This window comes from Phalacrocorax carbo, chromosome 1 (genome assembly GCF_963921805.1).
Source record: "Phalacrocorax carbo chromosome 1, bPhaCar2.1, whole genome shotgun sequence".
NCBI classification, from domain to species: Eukaryota; Metazoa; Chordata; class Aves; order Suliformes; family Phalacrocoracidae; genus Phalacrocorax; species Phalacrocorax carbo.
The window spans coordinates 16139801-16162479 of record NC_087513.1 but is presented as its reverse complement, the minus strand read 5'-3'; the positions used below and the strand labels follow the sequence as shown (position 1 = coordinate 16162479).

Genomic DNA, 22679 nt, shown 5'->3' with positions numbered 1-22679 from the left:
AGGAAACAGAGACCTACGTAGCTCACATGGCTGTTCTCATCAGGAAGGCAGGAAGGTGCTGAGGTGATATATTTGTCAGCAAGATGCATCCTAATGTCAAATAATTGAAGATATGTTGGAAAAGATTTTTCCCTCTCTGAAGGCCTCAGAAGCCTGTTTATCCTGAAATAATCCCTAAATTTGAAGAAAGGGAAATGAACTGATATTGTCACAGTGCTGTGAATAAGTTTGAGTTCCTGTGTGCTTGCAAAAACTTGTCTAAAACTTCATTATTAGCAATGCTGGCAAATACTAGGTAGCTTTGCTTTCATGCTGTCTGTGTTTATGCTGAGTGGAAGGTATGGGAAGTACAGGAATAGTCTTTCATTTATAAAGATTCACTGTTTCACATAACTTAAAAATTTTCATGTTATGTTTGTTCCTTTTGTTCTTAAGCAATGTTACTATATATTCAGTTTCAGTTTAGGACCTATGACTATGTTTAAAGTCATGTTTCATAAAGTCTCGTGATGACTTGTTCAATGGGTTGAGTATATTTTTACTGAGAGGCTTTTGGAGCTAGGCATCTTCAGGAGTTTCCTGGAGGATAATTTTGTATCCTGACATACAGATAACTAGTCAGATAATTATATCTCAGTAAAACCTTCTATTAATAGCTATTCCTGCTGTAATATTTAGACGTACTTCTTCTAGAATTTACATAGCCTTTTGTCAATTCTTTGTATTTCTGCAGCTTTCAGTGCACAAGAAAACTTCCGTTTGTTTCCCAATTGCAATTTATTTTATTTTAAATAATAAACATATGCTGTGGTATCCTTAGAGGACTGTTCTGTAGTTAACTGCTATTTATGTATCACCCTGGAACTTTGATTTCTGTGGTAATGATAAAAAAATGCATGCTTTGTGGAGCTTAAATATTAAGAAATAATTTTTTTATTTTTGCTGAAAGATTAATGGATATAACTCTTTTTAATGACAGGACTAGCAAGTCTGATCCTTTCAGTTCTATTTCCCTGTTCATTTACAAGCCATTAATTACATGCCAAGCTGTAAGCCACCAGAAACAGAGCTTTTAAGGAAAGGCTTGAATGGTTGTCAGAAGTAAGGACTGAGGACGTACAGAAGAGCATACCGTTTTCTCTTCTGCTGTGGCTAGTTTATACTGCATCCTGGGGTAGGTGACTTCACCGGACTCTTAGATTACAAAGTTGAAGTTATGCTGGGACTAGGTATCTCCAAGAGATCTGGGTCTCAGTGCTGTGGTTTGGGAGCTGATACAGCAGTCTTTCGTGGTTCCTGTTCCTGTTGTTCAGTTTGTATAATCTGGAGATGGCATTCATAAGATGAATCAAGACAAGAGTTAAATGGAAGAACATTGGTATTGAAGACCTGTGGCTTTCTGCCGTGGCCTAAGTGTAGTTAACTATAATTTTATGGTGATGCACTGTTTAAAGTATTGGTACTGTTTTAACAATTTCTGCAATCACTGCAGCTGTCTACTCAAGGAGATGCCAGCCAGGTGATTGGACCGCTTACGGAGGGACAGAGGAGGAACGTGGCTGTAGTTAATTCGCTATACAAACTGCACCAGTCGGTTCTGAAGGTAGGCTTCCTTTGGTATTTCTTTTCTTGCTATAATGTTAACTTCTTTGCTCTATCGTATGCATATTCTCCCATTAGTTGATGAGAACTCTGACCAATAGAGCCCAATTTTGGGTTAAGAGCTGCACCTTGCTATGCATTTGTACAACTCTTTGAGACTTGGTTGTCCCTTGTAAGCACCGCTATGTGGCAAATTGTCAGTATTAGAAGAGGAATGCAAGGTGCATTTATAGAGAATAATCATGTCACATGCATTATTTTGTGAGCCTGAACAATTGAACTATTTCTGTTTTACCTTATCAAGTAAGTTCTCTCTTTGTGCCAGTCAGCCTGATAGCCCTTGTCTGCATCTGTCCCAGCCCAAGCTTATCTTTCTCCAAACACCCTCACTGCATTCCCACCATTGTGGCCAAACCGTAAAGGGGAAGGAAAGGGTGAAATCAAGAATAGCAGCACCTCACATTTTATCTCCATGCATTGTTGCTGTGACCACAGTCTGGCCTGGAAATGTTTTCAGGACTAAGCACAGTTATGAATAATTCCAATTTACTGGCTTAGTGATGCCAATGGTTACACAGCCTCTGTAATTTAAAACAAACAGATACAGTGGTAGTTGTAGTTAATCGTGTTTAAATCCTAGCCTGATTAGAAAAAAGATCATGAGTACTCCTGACTGTGGATATGTTTAAAGGATGTTAAAAAATGCTAAAAAGCCTATAAAATTTGCTTGGATTTTAGAAACAGATGGTAGATCAACTTCTAAGTCTGCTTCCTCTGATGTATTTAGTAATGAACCTCATGTGCCTTAGTGTTGGAGGGAGATCTGATATGATTCAGTCTTTAAGTTCAGTACTTATCTGGCTTAAAAATACTATTGTATAGCATGTTCATAACTGTAAGGAAATTGGTAGAATATTCCTTCAGATCATTCCTTGACTTTTAATTCTAATATCGTTGTAGCTATACACAAACAGCTATTTAACATTTAGTATTACAATAGTTGTGATACTGAGAAAGAACAAACGTTCTTTCAAATGTTTGCCATAAAGCTGCTTGGATAGTTCTCCATAAATTCTATACTTAGCAGTGGGAGAATACAGCACTTACTTTTATTCTGATTCTATTAACCCTTCAGCTAAATTTCAGTTGACGTCAATTGAATCATTTCTTTGCCAAGGCAGAAGCAGACTCCATAGGAAATTTTAGAGCAAAGGACTGATACTGGTGCGTTGAAAATTCTGTCTATATAAACCACATCTGATAGTTATCTATACCTATGTGAACCACTCATTACTAAGGATAACTCAGTATGTTTTTTAATGAAATTAAATACTATGGATTCTAATAATTTGTTGAATGTTGACTAGTAACAATTACTTTAAAATTTTCAGGTCATTACTAATCAGAGCTCATTTCCAGCAGCCGCTGAGCAAACAGTCACAACTGCCTTAAAGGTAACTGAATGTCCGTATGCTGCAGGGATGGGGCTGAGCTTTGCTTTGTTTGTCACACTTAAAATGGGCACTTATTTTCCCAGGTAGTATTTTGTGTCAGTATATGTTAGTCAAAGTTAAACAAATAGTCTGAAATTTATATTTTGTTGTATCTCCAGCTACATATATGTTGCATGCGCCAAATCACTTCTTGAGTACCATTTATATTCAAGAATATTCTCATAATGGTTGGAACCCAGATGTCATCTGACTGTGAAAATACATGTCTTTCTCTGCAGCATACACACAGCAATAACTGGATCCTTCAGTGCACCCTTACCCCCTGTCACACACATAAAATCAGGATTTTTATGCTACCTGGTGCTTTTCTGGAGGGCGACGTGGATGGCCGTGCAGCTTTCTGTGGATGACAGCTATCCACATCCGTCCTGCTGCGCACTAATCTGGGAGGGGTTTTGTGCAGAGGGGAATGAACAGCTGAACGAAGTGTGTGGACCAAAGCATCTATGCTTACAAACCAGCAGTGCCAGATTGTCGTGCACCTTTTTGAAGGAAGGCTTTACATAGAAGTAGTAAACAGACTTATTTCTGTACTCTACTGGCAAAATAAATTAAATAAATGTTATCTTAGGCCTTTGTCTTTCTGTTTAGCAGTTTCTAATGCAGAAAAATAAAAGGCACTGTTGAAATTAACTGTTTGTCAAGGTATTTTTGAGGTGTCAAGATGCAAATGCTTCTAGTTTCTGTTCCCTTACTTCTGCCTTTTTCTTATTCTATTTTAGGCAGTCCATGATCTAATGAGTAGTGCTGTTCAACCGTTACTGAACTCTGTAGGAGATTCAGTAGAAGCTATTATCATCACTATGCACCAGGAAGATTTTTCTGGGTAACTAGAAATATTTTTAAATTTTACCATTGCTTTAGTAAGGCATCCTGTGTATGCGTAATAGATTGTTATTGCCACCGTGTCCTTGGAACAGAAGTGCTTGTTTGTTGAGGGGAAGGCAATGCTTTATGGTCAATGAACACACAAAGCAGAATTATACCTATCTATTGAAACAAATTAATCAAGTAGCATCTCTGTTTTTCCCTTCTTTTTTTTTTGCATATCTGTTGAGTAAAATTCATTTTAAATAGAAAAATAAAGCCAAGCAGAGGCTATTTTGGGGCTTAAAAAAGCCCCTTTGCTTTCAAAACTTATTTTTTGTGGACAGTCTTCAAAACTGTCAATGTTCTTGTTTCTCAAAATAAAGCTCATAACCTCTGATTCAAAATGACAGAAATTTTTCTAAAGTATTATTGAATATGAAATGGTTCAATAAATCTTTTTTACTGAAAGCCTAGATTTAGTGGATTATGCTATTTTCCCATACCATTTTAATTAAAATTTCAAATATTCTTTATCTGCAGAGATCTTGAGTCCTGTCTATTATTGAGGCTTCCTTCCTGAGCATTATTTTGGTTGTTATCTCTGTTCTGACATTGCTTATATCATCATCAGATGTCCTGTTTTCTGTCCCGGAAATTCAAGGAAAATAGTATGTTTTCAGAGGCATTTTAGATTTCCTTTTGACATTTTTTTTAAACAATATTTTACCCTCTCCATCTTTCTTTTCCCACCACTGGCAAAATACCTCTCTAGGTGGATAAACTGATCCCAGCCAAAGGCTGATTTTTGTTAGATAGCCTGTATGCTCAGGTTTGAGTTTGGGAGAGCTCTTTTGCCTGACTTTGATTCAAAGAAAGAAAGGTGATTGATTTCTGTGTCCTGTAGCTTCTGTGCTGCTTCTGTGATTAGACTCTAGATTGACTTTATAACCTGGGTTTGTAGGAATCTAGGAAACTAATTCTATACAGAGAACAGGTTTGGGATAGGCTCAACTAGTAATCCTGTGACACATGCTTGTATTTTCTGATCTGTTATTAGAGTTTCAAATCAACAACTGGGACGTTTAAACTTAGGGGCTGGGTTTGAGGTTTAGGCTCCAAACTGGTGGAGGCTCTGCCAGTTGGGTAGGAGCGGGGTGATTTCTTTTATCTTGTTAGGATGGGAATGGCTGATAGAGAGATTTTTTTTTACTACAGTTTCAGAGAGAGCTGCATGCTTTTTATTCTGAGTAGAAATGGGACTCTACAATTCATGCCATGACTTTGTGGGGTAGGGAAAAAATTAAAAAGAATCTAATAGTTTTTGGTTGTGTTTTAAAGATTAATTTAGCTGTCCCCATTTCTTTTTTCTTTCCTTTTTTTTTCAGATCATTATCCAGCACAGGAAAACCAGATGTCCCTTGTTCTCTGTACATGAAAGAACTACAGGGTTTTATAGCGAGAGTCATGAGCGACTACTTCAGACATTTTGAGTGTTTTGACTTTGTCTTTGATAACACTGAAGCCATGGCTCAAAGAGCAATTGAACTTTTCATTCGCAATGCCAGTCTAATAAGGCCCCTCGGTGAAGGTGGCAAGATGCGGCTTGCAGCGGATTTTGCACAGGTACCTGTAATACTGATTTCTGCTTTTTACTGTCACTTCAATGTGAAAAGTATCAATACTTTTGTCCTCATCAAAGTATAAACAGGTAATTGTAGAGATGGGGACATTCCAGTTATATACATCCTCTCTGATGAGATACTGTATCCTGAGAAACGCTTCCATTAAGTAGTTGATGATCCCTCGTCACCGTAAGGCACATGCAGGGAGGGCTGACAGCTTCCTATCAAGTGACTGTTGCATTTAAATTCAGCTCTGTCTTGACATTTTGTCCCGCTTGTCTGACCTCTTAGTACGTCCATCATTTGCCACCATTCATTAACTTCATTCTTTCTCTCTCGTCTAATGGAATGGTGTGCCGTTTTCTTAATCACTTTATATATCACAGTGCCCACAGTGGTTGATCGCTAACTCAGCTGCCTTGCTGTGTAGGAGACAAGCTGAAGAAATACCAATATCCTGTGGAAGAACTGTCCTTTAGGGAACAGAAGGGCAGTTTTCTTGTGTGATTCTCTTCATGACCTGATTGACTTAGCTGTCTCTCAGCTTCACCTAGCTCTTTTACTGGACTAAAACACAAAACAAATTGCCACGTCAATATCCACTACCTGTCTGCATTATCTGCTATATTAAAATTTAATTCATCAGTAGTAACACTGTGTGTTACTTGCCAAAGAATACAGGCATCCAGTAGATTGGCCTGGGGGTCCTGATTATTATTATCCAAGTGGAAAAGGGGAATAGCACCAGCTGTCTGCATACTGAGTGCTGCTTTTGGCTGGTAGGTAGCTGAGCCGGGAAAGGAAGGCAGGGAGGGAGGAATCACTGCCATCTCCACTCCTGATGTGGCTGCTTTTTATCATTTGCCAGTGAGTTACATACTCCTGAGTCAAGTTTTTTTTACTCATTGCTCAAAAATTGCAAATCAGCCTTTAACCACAGAAGTTAAGGGCAAGTTTTCAGTTGCTTTCAGTGAGAAGGTTCTGTTCCCTTCTCTATTTTGAAAACAATAGCATCAAATTGGAGAAGAAAAAAAAGGATGCTTGACTCCTCTTCTGGAAGGAATATAGATGGTTTTTGTAATTTATGCTGCAGTACTAAAGTGTGTCTCATAAATTTGGGAAATATCTTCACCTAATTCTACAGTAAAGAGCATCTGATCTAAGCACCTATTAATAACAATACTAATAATATCACTCATTTGTCTTTTTTAAACACTTATTTTTCTCATTGTGACACGGGCTGCCTTTTAAGTGAAATTGAAGGTATGTTTTCATCTGAGTGTAGGGGGATTTGCATGTTCTTCCCCACTGTGCTGAGTATAACTCCTGAACGGACAACTGTGTGAAGACAAATTTTCTGATTTCTCTTCTCTTGTACTGTGGAAGAAAAAAAGTCAGTTTTGAATTAATTCTTGCCTCCTGCCTTCAACTGTTGCTGCATCTGGGTGCTGTCTTGTGTTTTTCTCATCTTCACATGGCTTGTTTAAAAATGGGCTTAAGACGAGAACTGTCTGGGTCCAACCAGCCCCATACAGCCACCTCAATGCTCACTCTGTGCCTTTGAGCACCTCTGCACAAAACTCCTTAGGGCATCCCAGGCTGCACAGGGGCTGTAGTGTCCAGAACGGCCTGGACACTCTATCCTGTTACTCAGGATAACAGAAAAGTACAAAAACATTTCGTTTGTGGAGGCTGACTTAGATCCATGTTTTCTGGGGTGTGCCTGCCCCTCTCAAAAATCTCATGGGTTTTGGGCACGCGCCCGTGATGCCAGCTCCTGGTAGCCCCACTGGGGAGTTTGTAGTTGCTCTGACCCAGTCAGGAGTCCTGGGCACGTTTACTGAAGTGTGGCTGTAATCCTGAATAGGGCTTGTTTCGCCTCCATGTTCCTGTGGCATGTGGTTTTGTTGAGGAAAAGACTTGATTCCTCCAAAGAGAAGGTCAGGTTGCTGCTGCTTTGGGCTGAGGAGAGCAGGAAGCAGGTATTTAGCTGGGCTTCTGGTTTGATGGGAAGGATAAACTTTTCCAAATGGCCAGAAATACTGTGTGCAGGGTTTTTTTCAGTCCCAGAAAGGCACTGCATTATTGGACTAAAGCCAAACCTGAAGGAAAGGACCTGCTTGGAAAGACACTATGTGTGTAGGAGGAGGTTTGTTTATAAACTGTTTTTACTTGTGCTCTGTCTTGTAGAGTCATTTTGAATTTTCTGTACTTAAAAATGGTTACATGTTCTTGCTTAAAACTGACTTTTGAGATCTAAAACCCCTTTTGTTGTTTTGGGGTTACTTGCAAGCAAAAGACCTGGGCAGAAATCTGTCCAGAAGCTTTGGTTAATAGGAGGTCCTGTTATAAACATGCATACGGTAAGTCAAATAACCTTGGGTTGCATCACATTTTGGGTATCTCATGTCCTTGTGCACATTTCTTTCAGGGCACTCAGAGTTAGAGTTACAGCTGCCTTATACTTGGCAGATTAGCTTTGGCTGGGAGCCAGATGTGAACATTTTTGCACTGGAAACGTATTTTACTGATAGGTTGGCTCAGAACAACAGGTGTCTACACAGAAGGGGAAGACTGAGGCTTCAGATTCTCTTCATTCAGTACTGGGTTCAGTGAGGTATACAACAGCCAATTATCTTGAATAAGGCTCAGCTACTCATACTGTTAGGGATTATTGCTGTAATTTTGTTGAATTCTTTGACTTAGCCTGTTTCCACTTACAGTATCATATTTTGCTGTCTTCTGCATTACAGATATTTCAGCAGTGAGACTAGGTATGTGCCAACGTGGCAGCTGTAAACAGAGGTATGATAGGCTGAAATATGCCTGAATATCATTAATATGATTTCATGAAGATCGGTGCTTACAGGGAACACAGAAACATTTTAAACCCTAGAAAATATCTGCATTGCTGCAAGGTTATGATCACATCCTGTACTGTTCCTTGGGACTCTCGTTGTTTGAAATATTTCTAGTCTAGAGGCTGAATTTACCTCTTTTCATGCTCTCAGTTTTTATGCAGGCAATTGCATAAGATTATTTTTTCAGTTCACTCCTATAAATTCCTGGATCAGTTTGGTTTTATTTGTTTTTGTATTTTTAAGGTGACCGTAATTCAGTATTCATGCATGTAATACCAAATTTCACTTTTTAATTCAGTACTAGTCAGACTGAAAAAAATATTCTTCTGGAGGCAAGCAAGCCAGCAAGCCACGATGGTTTTTCAGCATGTATGTTTCTGGGGAGTACCATTTCTTCTCCAGAAGATCTTTAACTTGCTTGGTAGCCAGAGCTGTTACAGCACTTACACTTAGGCACACATTGGGATCGGTGGCTTGTAGTTCAGCTTTTCCTAAAACCCGATGGAAGCGATGGACAGTGCAGCAAAGAATGAAATATAGGCACAATCAGTTGAGAAATGTATTTAGAAGAAATGAGGAATTCACAGTAACATTTGGCATGGAAATTAGTAATCTGCTGCATAAAGTTTGTAAGCTGATATAGGAAAATAGCTGTTTATTAATAGCAAATACAAATCACAGCTGCACTGAAATAAACTAGTCTAAAAATTGCAAAGACTAAGTAATCTTTATGCTTCATGGCATGAAGGCGTGACATGATTTCCCATCTTTTCTTAGTACAGGTGTATGTTTGGAAGTGACATATAAGGCAAGAGCCACTGTCTGTGCCAAGAACCCCATTTCGGGTCATGACTGATTGTTTTCAGCCTTGTCAAGTGAAGTATTTTTATTGGTCCTGTTCGAGTTAATACTATTCTATGTAAACCTTCATATATTTCTTATCTAGATGTGATTTATAGTTGGGTTTTTTGGCATTGTTCAGTCCTGGGTTCAGACAGTTTTGAAGGGGGATAATTAACACTGCCACCAACTCTTCAAATCTTTATCAATAAATTACTGCAAAATGTTTTGGGTTTATTGCATTTTCCTATAATTTTTTTTTTTACTGTAGAAGTTCACAATGCTGAATTCTAGTGCAGAAGAAATGTTTCTATCTGCTGGTTAGCCTATGGTCAGAATCTGGTTTCCTGATTCAATACATGGCCTTAAAAAAAAAATATTAGGCATTTCAGTTTTTAAAAATGTAAACAGACTTGCTTGTTTGATCAAACATGAGGATATGAGTGTAAAAATGCTTTTTATAATTTTTCCTTAAAAATTTCCTTTCTAGTTTCTTACAGAGAAGTGAGAGAAGCGAGAGAAGCAGGATGCTGTAATCACAGTTGTAGTCATAAGGACAGAAACTACTGAAGCTAAAATCCACTTAATGTTTAATGATAACTATCTTACTGGAAAGGAGGAAATTATTTTTTTATGTGTGATTTTTGGAGGTGTTACAGCTGAAGGATTTACTTAAACATCAAATGTTTTGGAATTGCTGCATGGGGGAGAAATCAAATTACACATCCCTTCAAGGCCAGCTTCTGACTGTCTGTACTTCTAATATTTCAGAGCTCTTTTGCTCCCTTGCTTGTTAAAGCATTCTCTTCCGGTGAATGGCTAGAAAAAAGCATTTTGAGTTAACATTTAAAATCTTGGAATTCATCTTGGCCAGAAGGAAATGTAATTGCTAAAAATTTAATGTTAAGATTTTCCAGCTGAAAAAACAGCTGTTTAGTAATGAGCGATCTTGAAAATACCACAATAGGCACTAAACAATAACTTCACTATGGGGTTTTTCAAAGCGCTCTTCAATATATATATGCATTATCTATATCTAGACTACATATTAACTTCACCCTTGGGTTGCTGAACATAATCCAATTAGAGAAGCCAGCCATGTAATGTATTTTTTACAATATGGCTAGCCAGTGAATAGTTCAACAGATAATTGACCACCTAGCCATGGGCTATGGCAGGGTCGTATGAGAAGAAAAGATAATATAGCCTTTTTGGGCTTAGAGAGCAAGAATCATTGAGAAGAAGCATATGTCGGGCAGGAGTGGGCCTGTGTTCTGCAAAGCATAGCAAAATAACATGAGTAAATAATGGAAAAGCAATGGGTTTTGAACAAAGTCAGAAGAAACAAGGCAGAGTCATTAGGCTTCCTTCTGTTCTAGCTGCCCCTTCCTTTTTGGCAGGCACTTGCACTTCCTACTACTTCTCTTGGGTTCTGTGTTAATGACTTTCTCACATTAGTTGATCAAGCCCCTGGGGTTGCAAATTACTGCTTGGAGACCTCATTTATCACTGAATCCTATCTGGATATCTGAATTTTCAAATTTGCAATTCTAGGAGAGAAATTTGGAAAAGAAACAAAAAATACTATTTACCCTTTCATATGTAAAGTCCATAGGACGTGTCTGTGTGAAAGGCCTTGCAGACATTGTTACAAATATTGGCTTGCAGACAGCCAAAAACATCACCTGACCTGTAAAAGCTCTCCAAAACGCTTCGGAAACTATAGCTGTATATCGTAGTAGAAGCTGCTACTGTATAAACATGATGCATGAATCAACAGTTGATGCAGCTTCAGGTGATGACAGGTAGCAAAACCAAGAAGTGATGTATGCCCAATTCCAGCACCTTAAAAACAGCAGCTGTTCCAGCCAAACAATTCCTCCCCAGCACTCGCTCCCAGGCCAGCGGTGCCAGTCAGCACGATGCTCAGCGGAGACACAAAACCCCGTTCAGTGGGCCTGCAGAAATGAATGTAACAGCAGAAAGATGCTGTAACATCTTGCTACATCACTGGACTCAGAGAAACAGCTAAAATTCAAGTGAAGAAAACAATCTTAGTTATTACACGAAGTATGGTTTTTATTGGCGAGATTGGGATTAGGTTATAACACATAGCAAACTAGTAAATTTAAAAAAAAAAAAGATTTCTGTGGTTTATGTACATTTTTACCACATTAGTTTTCACTCATTCCCACTCTTCATGAGTCAATTTGAGATGGTATAGTATGCTGCAAAGCTTAAAAACAATTTTTTTCTTTGGCAACTTCTACTTCACGAATCAACCATCTGCTGCCATTAAATCTATCTAGTTCTAGCAATACTAATAATGTCCTACAGTGAATAAAGGTTGAAGATGAAGTAATAGAATTTTCCAAAGTAAATTTTATTCTTTAGTACTTAAGACTAAAAATGTCGTTTTATGGAAACTGCTAAGTCTGTTCACGAGAAATAATTTACATTTGTTTTAATAAGGAATTGGTTAAGCTGTAGAAAGTTTCACTTACATCTCATTACATCATATTATGTTTCAGGAGTGAAACAATAATTTAAAATCTATTAAGCTAAATAATATTTTGCTATGCTGGGATTTCTTTCCCCTCATGAGTACAGTTTGATCCATGCATCTCTGTTTCCACAATTCAGACTGGCAGTTTGTTGCCTGTTATCAAATTCTCTAAAGCACGTAAAAGAATTCTCTTCTCCCTGGTTCTTCACAGCTACAAGCCCATGGCTCCCACACAGCTGGGACACCAGGTCCTGCAGGATATCTGTTACTTCCAGCTACCCCTAGCCAATACTGATGCCTGAAGAGAAGCTCTGGAGAAGCCAGTCTTGCTTCCATTTGTTTTTCAGGGTCTGTAGGGTTCCTGTACCATGATGCAGCAAAGCCTCCTTAATTAGCTCCTCTTTTTAGCTACTTGCTCCTGATCCTGTGCAGCAGACCAGCCTCTTGACTCCCATATGTGCTCAGAATTGTCCCGGGAGCAAGTGAACTTGCTCTAAGCTTCATCGCAGTTTGGAGTTGGAGCACCTCCCTGCAGAAATCCCCAGGGAGAACCTGCCTGTCCTGGGAGCGTGCGCTCAACCTCGCGGCCTCATGCTGGCAGGTTCAGCATACGGCGCAGCAGTGACGGCTCGTCAAGCGTGGGGACATTGGCTGCCCGTTTGTGTGCCTTTTGCACTGTCTGGTGGACAGCGTGCTTGCTCAGGGACTGCAGAGCTGGCTTGCATATGCTCTTCAGCCCAAGAAACAGGTAACCCTTGTGCCTGCATGTGGGAGAGGTGACCTAGCCCTCAGGCTACGAGGGTTATGGAGGGACAGGTCAGGGATACCACCGAGCTGTAGAGAAGGGGCCAGCTCATAGCCTAGAGCAGAAGATGTAGGGGCCAAAAGGGCAGGCAGCAGGAAGGAGCCAGGCTGTTACCAGGGTTGGACCATTCATCTGAAAGCAGAAGACAAAGATCCTTACTTCTGCTTCCTGCATTTTTATTTACTTTCTGCTTCTGCAAGTTTCTACTTAATATAAAATGCAGATTTCAAGTGGGCTAGAAGTACTTGATGTGGGGCATGTACTCCAAGGTTCTTAGGCTCAGGGAGTGGCTTTGCACTGCCTGTAAACTAGCGCTGTGGGGCTTTCCCCATCGCCTTTCAGAGGTGCCCTCCTCTCCTTGTCTGTAGAGGAAGTGTAGGTGCCTGGGTTAGGCCCTCTGGCTTTCCCAGCTTTGTCTGACTGAGTGTCATGTAGGCAGATGCTCCTACAACATGATCCACCTGACCTATTTTAGATGTCTACCTCAGGGAAGGATGCATCACACCCCAGGAGTGGCAGTTTCTCTCCACTGAGTATGAAGAGAACTTGTAGATGTTGAGAAGTAGGTGAGATGACTCCCATCCTGCCACCTGCTTTTTAAGATGGATGCCTGAAGTATATGGTCTTGATTTGCATTAATTGCTAATTTAATTTCTTCTGGGTTTAGATGAACTATGGCATCATAGTTCACCACACCATCTTTCTTTTTTATGCTGGAACCCAGCACAGTTACATGCTCCTGGTGAAGCCAGTGGCCTAGCAGCCAGTTCTGTCTGAGGAAATGCTACAGTTGGAAGGAATAACAGTATTAAAAACTGCACTGTAATTAGTGTATTATCTCAAAGGCTTTGAAACTCATTCAGCAATGTTACTTAAATGGGAAGCTCATTGTATGGTGTTATTTATTTTAGCTCTTGTCCTTTGAAACTTAGCTTAATTGTGCATTATGTGGAAATCAAAGTCTGAATGGTCTTTCAAGTTGGGGATTTTGAAAAACATACCTGGAGAATAAAGCTTGCATCCCTCTGCTGACTGACACTTCAGGAAGGCAAAAAAATAAAGGCTTAATCCGTATCTGGCTAAAATTACTTTACCTGTGTGTTGTTTTGAGTGGTGGTGTTTGTATTAGTGTGTGTATTACCTGAAATTTTGCTATGTAATGTTCTTGTTCAGTCTGGGATCTGGAAGTGAAATTGTTTTTTCTCACTTCTGTGTCCTCACTGTTAACGAAGAGCCTGTGACAGAATTTAGTCTCATGTGAATTTTGTAAAAACCCAAGCAGAGCCTGGCTCTTGTTCAAAAAGGCAGGTGAACTCCAGTGCTAAAAACCAGAAAGTGTGTAAATATTGTTTGTTTTTAAAGATGGCTGCTGTAACACAGAGACTGAACAGTATGAAAATAAGTATTAAAATAATGCTTTTACTGATGCTCTTTTGCCTGTGGTTCCATACGGCCCTGTGGCAATAGGTCCCAGCTGCCTTCTATCTCATCTGCATAGGTTTTGTGCCCCAGAATTTGGGGCTGAGTGTTCAAGAAGGAATCACTTTAACCTTGTCCTTCACCAAAGGAAAGGGTGCCCAGCTGAAATGGGTATGCATTTTTACTGCTTTAGGAGTGGTTTCTGGAGACCTGCCTACATTTGCCTTCATCCCAGGCTGTGGTCTGGTTTTTGGGGTAATGACATAAGCGTTTCATCAGGAAACTCATCACAAGAAAATAAACCTGCTGTGAGAAACAAAGTTTCAGTCTCAGGAAGCTCACAAGATCCCTTCTGTTCTTAACCATAGACTATCACTGTCGTTTGTCATGGGATGCTTAGAATATTCTTGGCATGTGATCCTTTCCTTGTCTTAAATTCAGCCACCAGCGAGAAGTCAGTGACTTGGTCTGCAAGTTTGGATTACTGTTAAAGGCAGGCTACTTCAATACCAAGTTTTATATCTTGGGACGATCTAATTCAAATTAAAATGCTTGTTTTTATAGATGGAGTTAGCAGTAGCACCGCTATGTCGGCGAGTCTCTGACCTAGGAAAATCTTACAGACAGCTGAGGTCGTTCAGGTGAGTTGGAGTTGCAGAAACTAGCAACTGGCAGTATGACCAAACTGTATTTCAAAACTGATTTATTACCTCGTGTTATTTCTGATTGAACTGAGAGCTTTTTTGGCAACACCCACCTGAAAATTAGAAATAGATTAAAGTTATTTTAAATTTTATGCAGAGTGTAACTATGATTTAACAATCTTTGTCATGCAAATGTTGGCCAAATTGTACTTTTCTGTGTTGCTTTCAGCGCAACTTCAGTATGACAGTGAGTTCTATAGTTACCTTAAGTGTTTTTACTGAAATATAACAGTCTTGTGTTGTTTAATTATGATAGGCAGCTTCTGTAAATTTTTACAAACTGAACCTGTGTTGAAAACCTAAGATGCAGACTAGTGGAAAAAAATTAGATTATTCTATTCTAACACAATATTGGCACCAAATAGGCATTTTATTAATGCATAAGATAAGCTTTTTATTCCTTTTACAAGTATATTGTTAAATTTTTTCAGACCACTGCTGTTCCAGACCAGTGAGCATATTGCCAGTAGCCCAGCTCTGGGAGAGGTTATTCCATTCAGCATTATTCTTCAATTCTTGTTTACAAGAGCGCCACCAGAGTTAAAGTCACCTTTCCAGGTAACAAGATCAACCTGTCTTTCCTTTTGAGGTGTCCTAAGGAGGAATGAACGTGGTAGTTTGCCATAGCTATTTTAGTTAAAAAGTATTCAAGCTCATACTTGATATGATTTATTGGCTTTTGGTTTTTTGTGGCAAAGGTATTATAGTCATTGACTTCATATTTTGATTAATTTACAGTAGGAAGATGATAACCTGATTTTAAAAAGACTATCAATTCTTTAATATTCTGTCAGCTCATAGAAGAAATTGCAGGTCTTATCGCAGACTGCAAATTGCCTGGAACCTGCTCATATAAGATGCAGGAAATCTAGATTCAAACCCCTGTCAGAACTGGGCAAACAGCTGATGCAGGCAATCACCTCTGAGCTCCCAAATAATGTATTGGGCTATTTCTGCTAATTGTCTCTTAATTCCTTAACTCATTTTGCATCACTGCAGAGACCCTCATGTGGCCTTTTTTAATGTCAATTTGATTCTGAAATTGGGGGGGGGGTGTGTGTTTCCTTTCTCACATTTATGTGTAATTGGTGTTTATTTGTGTTTCTCTGTATCAGAGGGCTGAGTGGTCCATTGCCCGCTACTCACAGTGGCTTGATGATCATCCATCTGAAAAAGACAGGCTTGCTCTTATACGGTAAAAATCATGCTTCTTTCTTCTCTATGTTTATGATAACAGAGCAGTAACTTACCTGCACACCAAGACTGGTCTTGAAAAGTAAAAAAATATGCTATAGAAGATGCATCATAAATAGCATTACCCTGTCTTCACTCATGGGGTGAGTTGCAAAATGGGATAATATATACACTGAACACTCCCCTCCATCCCCCATTCCCTAAACCCTCTGGTGACTTTGGAAGGAGCACATAATCTTGCAAAAGAAGGAAACCATGCACAATTATGGTTTAAATTAATACTGTATTTTAGCAAAACTGCATCTCTCAACTCTTGGAAAGTCAAAGCTGCAGCCATCCTGTCTTCTGTAGCAGGAAGTAGAAGCTTTGGAAGCTTTAACAATGAAAACATAGGTAGGATTTTAAAAACGAAAGACCCTTGTTACACCCCTGTAATGTTATTCTTCTAGAAATCAACCTGGGATCTTTAGGAAGTGATAATTACATCAGATTTTTAAAATCTTCCTAAGGTAGATTACTTTATAGCTAAATACTGTTTTGCATCTTAAAATGTTAGGAAAAGTTTTGAAGAGTCTTGTTTTTCAAAACAAGCAGATTCTTAAAATATGTTAAAGAGAGCAGATGTGTTGTATGAACATGACAGAATCAGCCTGAGAATCCTCAGGATTTGAGGCTCAGATGATCATTTGGCTCCTAACATCCTAAGACTTCCAGCCATCTTCTCAGTGTCCTGTCCTGACCACGGTGTCACCCACTCCAGTGGCACGGGAAAGGTTGTCACACACAGCCGCACCAGGCTCGATCTGGCCTGGGAGCCAACTCTGTCCTTGAACTTCTGCGCCTGGATATTGTCAGCGTTTGCTGAAATCAGAAAAGCTGTCTTTTAAGTTCCAGCCAGCAGTGGTTGTGCTTGCGAAAATTGACCATTATCCAGACTTTTAAAGTGGCCAAGAGGAGTCTGCTATAAATATTTACAGTTTTTGAAGCTGATAGCACCATACAGTCCAGTGGGGTGCTTGGGCTGATTAAGGAAATTCTAGTTGATTACCAGTAGATGTGAGTAGGATTTATCTGCAAAATATTAAAATGCAAACTGTGTCTCTTCACATGTGTATTAAAAGAGCATTTTTTGAAAATCATACATGTTGTTACTCTAGTTTTGCTACAAAACTAGGTTTTCTTAACTCTCAAGCCATTACGCCTTGAAATACAAGGGAGTGGATAATAGGTACAGGGCTGATACAGCTGTATATGTAACTTAGTTATGAATATTTTGATTGTCGTTTCTCTCCTGCTAGTACTGGCAAAACTGGCAATGTAGAATTTCAGATGTGTTAGGGAAAGCCAAGAATGCAAATCATTTGAGAACTGATGGGATTTTGTTCTTGTCAGTCCTTTTACACAAATTTGAAAATGCCATCCTTAAACTACAACACGTTTTTGTCTTTGCTTGCAATTAAATTTAATCCAGACTGATTCAGTTAATGGGCTTGCTGATGGTCATGTTCAGACACTGATAAATTGCTCTGACCATGGAGGTATTAAGGGACAAGCCTTGGGACAAGGCTTTTAGGCAGTGTGTCATCCATTAGACCATGTATCATAGCTGGAATACCTAAGCTTTTCATTTCAATTTTGTCATTGAATCACAGAATTATTAAGGTTGGAAAAGGCCCCTAGGATCATCAAGTCCAACCGTCAAGCCAACACGATGTCTCCTAAACCATGCCCTGAAGTGCTACATCTACATGTTTTTTGAATACCTCCAGGGATGGTGACTCCACCACCCCTCTGGGCAGCCTGTTCCAATGCCTGACCACTCTTTCAGTGAAGAAATGTTTCCTAATATCCAATCTAAACCTCCCCTGACGCAGCTTGAGGCCGTTTCCTCTCATCCTATCGCTTGTTACTTGGGAGAAGAGACCAACCCCCACCTCTCTATGACCTCCTTTCAGGTAGTTGTAGAGAGCAATAAAGTCTGCCCTCAGCCTCCTCTTCTCCAGACTAAACAAACCCAATTCCCTCAACCTCTCCTCATCAGACTTGTTCACCAGACCCTTCACCAGCTTTGTTGCCCTTCTCTGGACACGCTCCAGCACCTCAATGTCCTTGCAGTGAGGGGCCCAAAACTGAACACAGTATTCGAGGCGCAGCCTGACCAGTGCTGAGTACAAGGGCACGATCACTGCCCTGCTCCTGCTGACCACACTATTGCTGATACAAGCCAGGATGCTGTTGGATTTCTTGCCACCTGGGCACACTGCTGGCTCATATTCAGCTGCCTGTTGACCAACACCCCCAGGTCCTTTTGCTCCAGGCAGCTCTCCAGCCACTCCTCCCCAAGCCTGTAGCGTTGCATGGGGTTGTTGTGACCCAAGCGCAGGACCCGGCACTTGGCCTTGCTGAACCTCATACAATTGGCCTCGGCCCAACGAGCCAGCCTGTCTGGGTCCCTTTGCAGAGCCTTCCTACCCTTGAGCAGGTTGACACTCCAACCCAATTCGGTGTCATCTGCAAAATCCTCTATTAATTTTGCATGAGATACCAGTATTAAAATATTTTAACTTTGTAATCTCAAGAATGTGCTGCTGCAAGGTTATCACTTGGCAAGATTATCACTTGAGCTTTTTACAGTGAGACTGCTCCTTTTGCTTTGCACTGTGGCGAGCGCTCAGACATTGCTCAGACATCTGTCATCCCAGGGCATGGAGAGGGTAGCTTTGAAGATCTGCCCTTCCCAGAGGCCTCTGTTGGCACTCCAGTGGCTTTTCCCTATTCTTGGTACGCCAGAGCAAGGCTGTCTGTCAGTGCCCACGCTTGGCTGCCTCTCCATCCCTCCCCAGGCCCACTGCTTGCAGGCACCACTCATGCAGCTTCGCTGAGCCACATGAAATGACGGCGCTGGATTTGTCAAGCAGACTCTTCCCTTGGGTAGTTTGGTTGGCAGCTCATGTAGCACTGCGTGTCTGGGAGCAAAGAGCAGGGGCTGGCTGACCAACGCTTGAATGCAGTGAGCAAAGGGGATGGTTCTCCTTTGCAGACGATAGTAGCCTCTCTAGGCATTGCTGTATGCATTCACCTTTTTACCATCTCCTCTCATGCCCGTTGGTCATTTCTAAATAGGATGGTTACCTGTACATAAGGCAGGCAAGCAAGCGTCAGTCACTAGTATGACCACGTTTCACTCGCTTTCTTGAATACTCTATTGGAACATTTCTGAGCCTGCACTTCATGCTCTTCTTGCTCATTTGTCTGGAGTCTTCTATCAGTCACCTTGTTCAAGCTTTTTCTGCCTGAATTTGTTCAGCTGTGCTAATTGAACCTTCAGATCCCTGCACTGACCTACATCAAGAAATTATCTTTATGTTTGCTGCAACTTTGCAAATGGTAATTTTCTGCAGCTTCCCTTTGCAATTACTCTAGGGACCTGCTGCTTAGATATTAATTTACTTGTGTTACCAGAATCCTTACAGCTTCATATTAATGCTAATTGCAGCACTGCCTCTGCTCTGTAGGTCTTAAATGCTTCATATGCAACGTGGTGTTAATGTTATGAATGACTGGCATTCTGAGCGTTTTTGTGCATTTCTTTCTGCTTGTGTTCAGTATGAGGGTGGGATTTACCTGACCAGAGGCATATTAACTAGACTCCCGTTATGGTCAACAGAGAGAAACAGGCACTGCTGGGGCTGATTCATTTCATCCTGAAGTAGGTACCTAAAATAGGTCAGTTGCGTGGTGTCCTGAAAGCTCCATTTTCTCTGCTCAGTGAAGGGAGCGTGGGCTGGGACACCGGAGCGCTGTCAGGCAGACAGCTGCCCTGCAGGCATTTAAAGTTAGGTGAGATGACCCTGCTGCAGGCATCCTCCCAGAATGGGGATGTGTTGAAAGGAGCGCTTCTTTAAGCAGCCAGGGCACTTTTTTCTTATTCTTTTTAAATTAAGTTTGAAAACTCAACTTTTCTTCCATAAAAGAAACCCTCCTGTTAGATGTGGCAGGATTTGAGCCAGCCTGAAGGACAGTTCATCCACCCAAGGGCCAAATTCTAATCTTTACCATTCAAGTGTGGGTAAACTCCCCTTATTCAAGCTCACTGTTGCTGGAGCAGAGTTGAAAATCAGGCCCCCGGAAGGGTTCATTTTCATAACGAGCTGATGTCCTGAGCCAGAGAGCGGCTCTGACCGCTAACCTGCCAGGGGGCAGGGACAAATGCCAGCTTGGGGACCACCACGAAAGGCCCATCTGTGCATTAGGTTCGGTCTCACTTGGCGCAGCAGTGTGACAGCTTCGCCGCAAGCGACAGAGCCGTGCTGGGTCACTGCTCTGCTCTGCTTAAACCAAGTAAGCGGCAGCCACGCAGCGTGGCCGGGGGGCTGCTGCATACTGGCTGCGACGCCGACGCCTCCAAGCGCTCCCCCGGCCAGCGCCAGGCCATTCATAAAAACCGTCCGTATTATTTAGGCTTGTCTGTCAGTGCATGGTTCCTTTGATCTCGTTATTATGCTATCTGGAATAAACCAGAGATCTCTTGCTAATCTGTTGTCCTAGAGGTGATGATGCTGTTGGAGATTTTACTGTTTGGTTTTACAGTAACTTTTGTAGCGCTCGATGAAATAGATCTGGTGTCAGGCAGGTGTGCTCTTACACAGCATATTCTCCATTTTCTTCTTTGGCCTGAAGTTTGCAGAGCAAACAGACTTTTAACAAAGTGCTGAAGGGAAGTCTTGGCCCTGCTGTCCCCCAGCTGCCTGCTAATTGATTGGGACCTGAGTGCACAGGGTGCCACCCCAGTACTGAACAGAAGATGATCCCTGCCTCTTCCAAAGCTTACAATTTAAATCAGGCTCCATTTGACCGAGTTAGAGCCCAGGAGGGTAGCGGTAGTATTCACAATTCCATATAAAATTAACTAATTAATTAGAGTAATTCTAAATGATACATATTAAAATTCCTTTAAGAACCACAGCCCAGATCATATGCTTTTTCTTTCTTAAAATGTAGATATAAATCTTCATGGATTGAAATAACATTTTAAAAAAGAACTATCTGGGTCTTATATAATCAGCTTGTCCTGATTTCCAAGAAAGCTCATGTTTTTGCTCAAGCAAGTGAAGTAATTTAATAAGTGCTTTAAAATCCTTTTCCTTATGTGGGAGGGCATCTTAAACTTAGATTTTTTTTCCTTACTTCTTATGGCATTTTTAATGAAGCATTAATATATGCAGAACATCCCACCAACCCTCTTTCCATAGCTCTCTTTTACAAACAATATTGGTAATGTATACCATAGCTTGTCTTTTAAAATAGAAACAGATTGCTGAACAGGTTTCATGTCCTTTATTAGACTGGAAGATGCTGAATTTAGGGCATTATTTAGTCTAATCCCTTCAAGAGTGTGTTTTGTATATTACATAAACAGGGTTTCTTCCATGTTCTTAAACATCGGTAATATAGCTATAAATTACATCTTTTTATATGACAACAGCTGTGATCTCTTCTGTGCTGGAGACTTGATGATACTGCTTTCACCCATGATGCCATTTATTTTTCCATTACTACTTATGCACTAGTGTTTTTACAGTGTCCTCTACAGGAGCAAGCCTACCTTTTTTTAATACAAGATTTTAATGGTAAACTGGTGCATCTGAATTGAATTCTGTACTCCCAGCATAGTTTTCAAAAGCTCGTTTGAGCTAGGACTGGTGAATTTTACAAAAACGTTATCATAAAATCCGCATTTCAAGTGTTAACACTGCTGCTAAACTCCTTTATCGCCCCAAATGAGGTACAGTCATGTAGGCATCTCAGCAGCTTCAGCGAAGCATATTGTTACAAGCCCAAGCTGAAATCCGTCTGTGTGCAGCAGCAATCATCTTGCTTTGCCGTAAGCAGCTTCCTGCGCTGTCCGTATTTCTGTATGTCTCAGTCCCAAAATCCCACCATTAAGACTTCGTAACTGTCGTCAGAGAAACAACATTCCTGTCCCAAAGGTACTTCTGAAATCACATCAACTTCATAACCATTGGTGCTTTTGGTTACCTCTCCCAGCCCATTCCTCCCTTGCATTCTGAAGCAACCTCACTGTTATTCTCTGAACTCTGAACATTCTTTCTCCTTGGATTCATGATTTCTGCCGTTCTCCTACCTGGACCTTTTGTTACCAAGGGTGCTGTTCCTAATGGGGTGGGCAGGCTTCCTGGCAGCAATGCAGAGAAGAGTTCCCTGAGCTGATCAGAGCTTGACCATGATTATCAGTTGTTCCAAGGTCACCAGCTAGGGTACGGAGCTCCAGGTGACTCCGGCTGCCTCTTGGCCCCCAGCCTTCAGCAGGTGCAGCAGCTTTTCTTCCTGTCGCCCAGTGCGAGGCCCCTCTGGCTGCTTTCTTACGCCTGCCCATGTGGGAGGCCGACTGCTGCCCTGCCTCAATGGGTGCATGAAGCAGGTAGTTCCTTAGGTTGGTTCTCCTCTGGAGGTACACGTGTCCTCTGTCAGGTGGTAGATATTTCTCCATGACTTGTTCCTTCCCTTGGCACTGCAGTTGCCATCAGTTGTTCCCCCAGAGTTACAGTGACATGCGGCTTTTGCAAAATAACCTTCACAATTTGAAGGCTGACAAGTCAGGGGAGCCTGGCATAAGTGTTACATTTGGTGAGAAGTCGATGCCTTTGTCATGGATTTGGCCATTAGCAAAACTCTCACTTTCTGAGAAGAACCAAGCTTTTGGTTTTGCATTTCAGGCCAAGTTACTGATTTTGAATTGCATTTTAACACTCAGTTTTAGAGCGTTTAAATACTTTTCTTG

The 22679-nt window shown here is 40.9% G+C and overlaps 1 protein-coding gene across 1 annotated transcript in view; it reads left to right on the top strand.

Annotated features, from left to right (window-relative positions):
- Positions 1–22679, top strand: part of COG5 (component of oligomeric golgi complex 5) — a 203215-nt gene that overhangs the window by 173890 nt on the left and 6646 nt on the right. Inside the window, exons 15-21 of the mRNA XM_064444939.1 lie at positions 1493–1603; positions 2994–3056; positions 3839–3942; positions 5312–5549; positions 14544–14620; positions 15115–15241; positions 15799–15878. Of these exons, the coding sequence (XP_064301009.1) occupies positions 1493–1603; positions 2994–3056; positions 3839–3942; positions 5312–5549; positions 14544–14620; positions 15115–15241; positions 15799–15878 (800 nt within the window). The remainder of the gene's footprint in view (positions 1–1492; positions 1604–2993; positions 3057–3838; positions 3943–5311; positions 5550–14543; positions 14621–15114; positions 15242–15798; positions 15879–22679) is intronic.